At 34.8% G+C, this 8866-nt stretch overlaps 1 protein-coding gene across 1 annotated transcript in view; it reads left to right on the top strand.

Annotated features, from left to right (window-relative positions):
- The window catches only part of LOC106687120 (balbiani ring protein 3), a 65505-nt gene that overhangs the window by 52518 nt on the left and 4121 nt on the right, over positions 1–8866 (top strand). Inside the window, exons 18-22 of the mRNA XM_067047022.1 lie at positions 3456–3581; positions 4162–4290; positions 6449–6544; positions 7061–7189; positions 8621–8710. Of these exons, the coding sequence (XP_066903123.1) occupies positions 3456–3581; positions 4162–4290; positions 6449–6544; positions 7061–7189; positions 8621–8710 (570 nt within the window). The remainder of the gene's footprint in view (positions 1–3455; positions 3582–4161; positions 4291–6448; positions 6545–7060; positions 7190–8620; positions 8711–8866) is intronic.

The following is an 8866-nucleotide window of genomic DNA, read 5'->3' as shown; positions in this document are numbered from 1 at the left end:
GTTGAGTGGGACGAGGTACTCAGTCATTTCTGTAACAAATCTCCGGTAATAATTTAAGGTTCCCAGCAACCTCCGAACTCCCTTCACATCCCTAGGCACTGTCATCTTCCGTATAGCTGCGACTTTATCTGTGTCGGGTTTAACTCCTTCCCTGGAAATCGTGTGGCCTAAAAAATGTATTTGCTCCTGCCCCAACGATGATTTATCTCCTAATAATTTGAGCCCAAATTGCCTGATTCTCTGGAATACGCTGTGTAGATGTTGCACATGTTCTTCTTCATTTTTGCTGAACACTAGCAGTTCATCCATATAGATCTAACCAACAGATTTGTCAATTCCTCTTAAAAATTCGTCCATTAGGCGCTGAAAAGTTATGGGAGCATTTTTGAGTCCAAACTGCATTCTTGTAAATTCATAGTGGCCCCTCTCGAAAGTGAATGCCGTCTTATGTTGATCCTTAGGGTGCATTTTAATCTGATGATATCCGGCCTTCAAGTCCAATGTGCTGAATACCGTTGACCCACTCAGCCTGTCCAAAATATCTTCAAATCTGGGGATCGGATACTTCTCATCTATAGTATTCTCGTTGAGCTTCCTATAATCTATCACTACCCTGTACTTTTCGTTAATTTCACCAGGCGCACTCTTCTTTTTTACCGCCCACAATGGACTATTGAACAGGGATGTACTATCAATAATTTATTCCCTGGTGTTTTAAACTTTGAAGCTCTTCCCTGATGTGGTGACGTAACGCCTGCGGGTATCTCCTCTCTTTCACATAAATGACCTTGTCTTGTTTCAGTGTGATTTCATGTACCATCTTCCCAGTTGCCCCGAGCATGTTTCCTTCTTTAAAAAAATATCTTCATATTCCCTCTTAAGCCTCTGCCTTCAGTCCTCGGCCTGATTAATTGCTCTGACCCATGCGCCCTCAGTTTTCTTCTGTCGATGACATTTGTACATTTTACCCCCTAACATAATTCTCCAATCTCCCCTGATATTCTTAACCAAAACACCCACCTTCCCTAGCAGGTCACACCCCACAATCACTTTGTATTCCCTCGGCATACTCCCTACGATATGTACCGGCAAGTTCTCTCTACTAAATCCCCACCGGGTCAAACTTATCTCTACCTCCCCCTCTACCACACAAGGGCCACCTAGAGTGATTAATTAACATTGACATTTCTGAATCTTGGGTGTCCTATCTCCATCACACAGCTTTTGCAAGGCTTCTCGGCACATGATGGTGTTGGAACTGCCGGTGTCCACCAGCACCTCACTCCAGCTATCTCTATTATAGGCAGACCGCCGCTCTTTTCTCTCATATTATAATTCAGCAGTGTGCGGTCGCCTCTCCGCTGACAACCCCTTCAGATGTCTCGCGTCTTCCTCTCTCCAGTCCCTCGTCTCCATTCTCCTCCGTTCCCTCGCTTCCATCCTCTTGTTTCTACCTTCTCCTCTTGACTACCTCGGTTCCTTGGTCCTCGACTTCTTCTTCGGTCTCTGATGCTCCTGATGCTTGCGTAGATTCATCTGAAGATCTACTCAACCTACGGTGGCCTCTCCGTATCTGTTGGACGTTGATCTCCATTGGTTCGCCCCGGCTCACATCTCTTCTTCGGTACAAATATGGGCACTGTTTGGCTATGTGCCCCTCATTGCCACATTCAAAGCACCTCGTGCGCGGGCAATGCAATGCGGCAATGCGCTACTAAATGTCCAATTTTACCATATCCATGACACTTGCGGTCCTCCAACTGACTATTGTTTCTGGGTTTAACTAGGCTTCTTCTATTTTCTTGGTCCATAGCTCTCTCTCTTCTACCATTTCCGTGTTCTCTCCTCCTCCAAGGGTTGGGCATTTTCTTGGCCATTGGTATTCTATCCGAGTCCACCCTGGTTCTTCTACTTCCATTCGAGCCTCTACCTCTCTAGCGCTTACTTCTACGAGATCTTGGTCTATTTCCACAAATGAGCACTCTCTCGGAAATCGTTCCTTCTTCCCTAGCTCGTTTGCCAACTGTATCTTTAATACCAGGGATAAGAATTGCATCCGGCTCTGTACCTGAATTGTTTCCATCATTTCGCTCAGTTTATCTGGAATTATATCAAAGCGAGCCAGGAGTTCCGCGGCATATTGCCCACTAGACTGTTTCGGTTTCTTTGTCTCTCGGATAATCATAATATGTCTTCCTCTGGGGCCCACCGTCCTCCTCCAAACGCCTTCTTTGATAACTCTCCAAGGGGTCTCTTCATCAGCCTGACTCTGATTTAGGATGCTCCTCTTCACTCTGCAGACGACCGCTGATTTGAAAGCCTCTGCATCTTCACTATCGAGTAGACTTTTGATAGACTTTGCTTCAATTCGGCTTATTAGTCGGTCACCCCCTTTATTTAGTGGTAAATCGTTCGAGGTCAGAAACGGCCTTCCTCAAGTCTTGGGCAGTTGCTGTGCATACTTTTACCCACTCAAGAGTTGTGGCATGGGCTTCCACTAGAGAAACTTCCGGTTGTGGGGCAAGCTCCGGGAGTGGAGGAGTCACCTCTATGAGTGGTGGGTTTTGAACCCCATTTTGATTTAAGGCTTCCAAGTACATGAGCGCTTGTCTTACAATACTATTATTTTTAAAAAATGAGAGAATAGAAAACAAAATTGAAAGCTGAGAAAACTACGATAAAAAAAAAATCTTCTTTAAAGTAAATATTACTCCGGTATCTAAAGGTCCCGGGTTTCGGCACCAGTTAAGTATTGGCGAAAGCAAAATGTCAGAAAAGAGAAGAAGGAATAAGATCTAAAACGCTTGAACTGCTGTAAAATACTAGCTTTATTGTGTTCACTACATCTCTTTGATCAGCTGATCCCCTCAGTCGGCTGACATCGAAATAACAGCTGACTCAGACCGTAACTTATATATATATCCAATTTAAATTGCCCCATTTTCTTTAGACTTCTAGAATTCTTGTTTCAGTAAGTACATACTTAAAATCATTTTGTGTTTCTCAAAATTTTGAACTATTACAATATTATATTTTGAAAATTTTCCATTACCAAACAATGTATGTAACTCAGTTAGTAGTCTGATATTTATGTATAGTTTGTTTAGAAATATATTTTACTGTGATAATACCAACTATTGATAATAAAATATTAATATTTCATTCTGATACCAGTCATATAAAAAAAGTTAATCATGCCTACAATGACATGAAGTATCTGTGCTTTGAATTAAGATGTATAGTGACAAGACAGTTTTATTAATTAAAAGTTTTTTGTAACTGGGATAGAAGTGAAATGATGATTTTGATACTTTTATCATCAAGTAAATATTTTTTTTTTTGGAAGAAACTACCTACCAATACTTTTGATTTGATTATAATAGATAAATTCTTATTCTTTTATTTTAATATAAAACTAAACATTAATAGTTTATGATTCTTGAAATATTTTATAGACAAGTGCGATAACTGTATACCAGCATGTTCAGAAACCAGATCACGTGCTTGCCAGGATAAATGCAAGAAAAACACTCCAGATTGCAGTGCTTGTGGGAATTGTGCCAAAATTAAATATTATCGTGGTAGGTAACATTCAATAATACTGATATAACAAATAAGCAAATATGATTGATCGTTAATGAGAAGTATGCCCTATTTTCATGGTACTCTCATTGCTTTTTCACCATGCTAAAATTTTTTTCAAAATTGGACATGTGCTGTGTTGAAAATAAGCTCCTTAATTATTTACTTTGGTTTTTTGGCTTATATTTTGTGTTTTGTATTTATTAAACATTGATTTTTTTAAAATTTCATTGATACTGCCTTGAGTATTGAGCTGAGAGTTCAGAAAAAAATAAATTATAAAAAAAAAATAAAAAAGAACAGCCTGTCTTTATTAATATAACATTCTAAAACGACATGAAGTATCTTTGCTTTTAAACAAGGAATATTTGTGACAAGACAGTTTTATTAATCAAAACTTGTTTGTAACTGGAATAGAAGTAGAATGATGCTTTTGAGAAATACATCAAGTCAATAATTTTTTTAAAAGAAACAACCTAATGCTGCTTTTGATTTGATTATGATAGATAAATACTCATCTTTTTATTTTAATATTAACACCAAAAATTAATATTTTTCATTTCTTGAAATATTTTATAGATAAGTGCGATAACTGTATACCACCATGTATAGAAACTAGACCATGTGCTTACCAGAATAAGTTCAAGAAAAATACTCCAGATTGCAGTACAGGTAGTGAGAATAGTGCCAAAATTCAAGATTATTGTGGTAGGTAACATTCAATAATATTGTTAATGCAAATTAACAAATATAAATTGACATTAACAAGGAGTACTCTTCCATTATTATTATTGTTATTACACTGAGGGTCGGGAATCCCTTCCTCACTTCGACCCAATTGGATCTTTTGTGTTACCCCTCTTTCCACTAGATATCCCATATGAATCCTATGCTTCTTATGAAGCTCAATAATTCTGTTAACACATTTCTTCGTCTTCCATATATAGAAGACAGGTGGAATCCTCCACCAGCCTCATCTTCTTAAGATGATATTTTAAGGTGCAGTGGCCCATGAGGAGTCCTGTTATTGTCCTCAGTTCATTTCTAGTAAGGTTAAGATAAAATTTTGCCTTTTCCTCTGATATTTTAATGAAGAGTTTTGATTGTTTCATACCTGGTTTCAGCGTCCAGTATGTTTCCTTCTCTTTTTGTTCCCAGGAGTTAACCACTTACCTGATTGGCTCAGGGCCAATAAGCATCATTTCTGATCCCTTCCTAGCTAGGGTATCCGCCATCTCATTACCTTCAATCCCCTCATGTCCTGGGGTCCACATCAAGGTCAGTTTATTGCCTCTGGCTAATTCCTTTAGTCTCTCTAGGCAATTCCAGACTAGCCCTGATTTTATAGTATAGGACATTATTGGCTTTAAAGCAGCTTGGCTGTCTGATATTATATAAATCTTTTTTCCTTTTGGATTGTTTTTAATGTTTTCTAATGCCGCTATTTCTATTGCGTGTATTTCAGTTTGGAAGACAGTTGGGTATATTCCCATTGCTAGGGTTCTTTTTGCAATTTGGTCCTACAACCCCCTGCTTTTCCTTCCTTAACTGATCCATCAGTATACCAGACCAATGCGCCCTTCTCAAATTTAGGGCCTCCTTTCCTCCATGTCTCTTTGTCTGGAATACATACTTTGAAGTTCTTTTCAAAATCAAGCTTTTGGGTAAATGGACACTTAGAAAGCTCATCCATTCTTTACCCTTAATCTTATTTAAGGGTAATACATACATACATAATATATAGGATCTTTAAGTGTCCTTGATAGTTTCCTGGTTTATAATTCCAGTCACGTTCTCTACTTAAGGCACTCATTAGAGCTTCTTTTTGTGTCCAGATATGTAGGGGAGTTAAATTCAGAATTGCCTCCATAGCTGCTGTGGGGCATGTTCTGATTGCTCCCGTCACACCTAGACACGGCATTCTTTTTACCTTTTCCAATTTTATTAGTGAGGTTTTTTCTTCTCTTTTCGGCCACCAAATTGCCGATGCGTAGGTTATCATGGGTCTTATAACCATTCTGCCATTTTGGGTTTAATTCTCCATTTCTTTCCAAATAAACTTTTACACGTCCATAGGGAAGCTGTAGCTTTTCCTACGACTCTGTTTATATGAGAATTCAACTTGAGTTTCTGATCTAGGATTACTCCTAAGTACTTCACCTCTTTTGTGGTATTAATCTGTACTCCTCACAGTTTTCAATATTCTATATTAAGAATCCTCTTCCTCGTAAAGGATACAATGGTGGTTTTGCTTGGATTTATGCTCAATCCTTGTTCTTGGCACCAATTCCAAGTTACCTTCAAGGCTATTTGCATGCGCTCTATCAAAGTTTCTCCATGCTTGCCTCTTATTATTATAGCTAGATCATCTGCATAACCTATAGTTTCAAATCCTTCATTTGTTAGTTTATATAGGAGACAGTCTACCACAAGAGGGGAGAAAGAACTCCCCTCTGCGGACATCCTTTAGCTGTTTTTATCTTCAACTCTGTTTCACCTACCTTTGCTATAATGCTTCTGTTTATTAGCATTTCATTTATCTAAGGGACAGTTGCTTCACTGGCTCCTTTCCTCCTGGTAGCCTTACCTATTGTTTCGTGTGAGGTATTATCAAATGCACCCTCTATATATATTAGTTTTATTAATCAAAACTTGTTTGTAACTAGGATAGAAGTGGAATGATGCTTTTGAGAAATTCATCAAGTCAATAATTTTTTTAAAAGAAACAACCTAATGCTGCTTTTGATTTGATTATGATAGATAAATACTCATCTTTTTATTTTAATATAAACACCAAAAATTAATATTTTGTGTTTCTTGAAATATTTTATAGATAAGTGTGATAACTGTATACCACTATTTTCAGAAACCAGATCATGTACTTGTGAGTTTAAGGGCAAGAAAAACACTCTAGATTGTTGTACAGCTTTTGAGAATAGTACCAAAATTAAAGCTTATCATGGTAGGTTACATTTAGTAATATTGATATAACAAATTAGTAACTCTGATTGAACGTTAATGAGGAGTATGCCCTATTTTCCTAGTACTCTCATTTCTTTTTTTTCAGCATGTTTAAAAATTTTGAAATTTGGATATGTGTTGTGTTGAAAGTAAGTTCCTCAATTATTTACTTAGTCTTACAATTTTTAAAATTTTATGTATTTTGTATTTATTAATCATTGATTTTTTTGCATTTAAAATTTTATTAATACTATCTTGAGTATTGAGCTGAGGGTTTAGAAAAAGAAGTTATATAACAAAATAAAAACAAAACAGTTTTTTAATAATATTACACTCTAATGCCATTCACAACAAAAATGTTAATCAAGTCCAAAATGACTACAAACTACATAGACCAAAGACCAAAGAAACTACATACTACTGCTTTTGATTTGGTCATAATAGATAAATACTCACCTTTTTATTTTAATATAAACACCGAAAACTAATATTTTGCATTTCTTGAAATATTTTATAGATAAGTGCGATAACTGTATACCACCATGTATAGAAACTAGACCATGTGCTTGCCAGAATAAGTTCAAGAAAAATACTCCAGATTGCAGTACAGGTAGTGGGAATAGTGCCAAAATTCAAGATTATTGTGGTAGGTAACATTCAATAATATTGTTATTGCAAATTAACAAATATGAATTGACATAAACAAGGAGTATTCTTCCATTAGGTCAATATATCCACTTTCGAGAAATTATGATTGAAAAATTAATATGAGGGCATTACATTCTTGAAAAATTCTTTTTTTACTAAGGAAGGAATGGAACCTTCTTATTCATGCCAAAATTAAAAAAAAAATTAGGTTCTCAGAATCCAAAATCTTTTATGTATCTATCTGTAGTCAAATTTAAGCGTGACCATAATTGATTTAACTGTTAATCAGCCTTTGATGAAATTTTTAGTTTTGTGGGTTGGTACAGAGTTGGTCCAACATTGATTTTAAGAAATCCAATCCACTACTTTGGGTTGTGTACGTGTAAAAATTTCCTTTTATTTAAAAAATAGTTCATCAAAGGTAATACTAATAGAGGGGTCGCCTTAGGTAGCATTTGTTGCTGTGAAGAAGTGACCTCATTTCACTTTCAATGAAGTTAAATTACATTATTACGATAATTTTTTTTTTAAATATTTTATACATCAATTTCCACAAATTTAAATTTAAAATAATCAATTTAATAATAATCAACTTTTGGATTGCTGTTTCATTGTGAAAATATATATGGTCTTTAACAAGTATTTAATTTTTTTTTTTAAATTACCTATAACTTATTTTTGTATATGCTTGTATAATACTTGTTAAATACTTTAATATAATAATGGAACCAATAACAAATTATAAAAACAACAAAATAAACTATGAATGCTTTGTATGTTCAAAGGATATAGAGGAACCACATTTATGAATAATAGAAATTACAATTATAAACAATAGCATCTACATTTCCAAACAAATGGATCATTGAATAGAATAAAGTTTATTTAATTATGATTATTATTTCATATAATTATGATCATTATTTCATAAATTTCCTTCAGATTATGTTCAATATATAGTAACTGCTAGGTCATAGTTGAAAATATCGGGTTGTAAAATAGTTCATGGCATTTTTTACTGGTTATTTCCATAAAAACTTGAGATTCTTGTAAATATTTTTAATCAATAATATATGACCCATTTTGATCTATTACATGTTGCCATCTTTGAGGTAATTTTTTAATTCCGTCCTAGTTGAATTTATTTTTGAAAGAAGTGATAACAGATATCCAAAGCAACAAAAAAAGATTATATGGACTGAATATGGTTTGATCCCACTCGGAAAACCAGGAAATTCACGTTTTTTTTGTTGGTAGAATAGAAAGCTGTAACCTAAAAATTGTTAATTATAAATTACGGTATAATAAACTAGACCAAATTTTCTTTTTAAATAAGTGGAATTTACTCGGTGAAAACCATTTGAAAGGAGTTTTCATGTGGATTAATTGGGCAAAGATTTTTATTTTGTAAAATTTATTAATTTTATAGGAAAAAAAGAAAAATTGGATTGTCTAGCGGCTGAAACTACAAAATATCTACAAAAAACCAAAAAGGAATCTCTAGAAGATAGTAGTTTTGGTATGTAGTATCTTATATTTCATATATCTCTTTTTGGGTTATTATGGTGTTATAAATTTTATTTTTAACACATTGAACACCATGGGACTGGTGGATGAAAATTTCAACTTCTTGAAATGATATGTATATATATATATATATATGTATATATATATA

Source organism: Halyomorpha halys, unplaced genomic scaffold, assembly GCF_000696795.3.
Source record: "Halyomorpha halys isolate HHAL.00 unplaced genomic scaffold, Hhal_1.1 Scaffold914.1, whole genome shotgun sequence".
NCBI lineage: Eukaryota > Metazoa > Arthropoda > Insecta > Hemiptera > Pentatomidae > Halyomorpha > Halyomorpha halys.
This window is presented reverse-complemented; position numbering and strand designations above follow the sequence as displayed.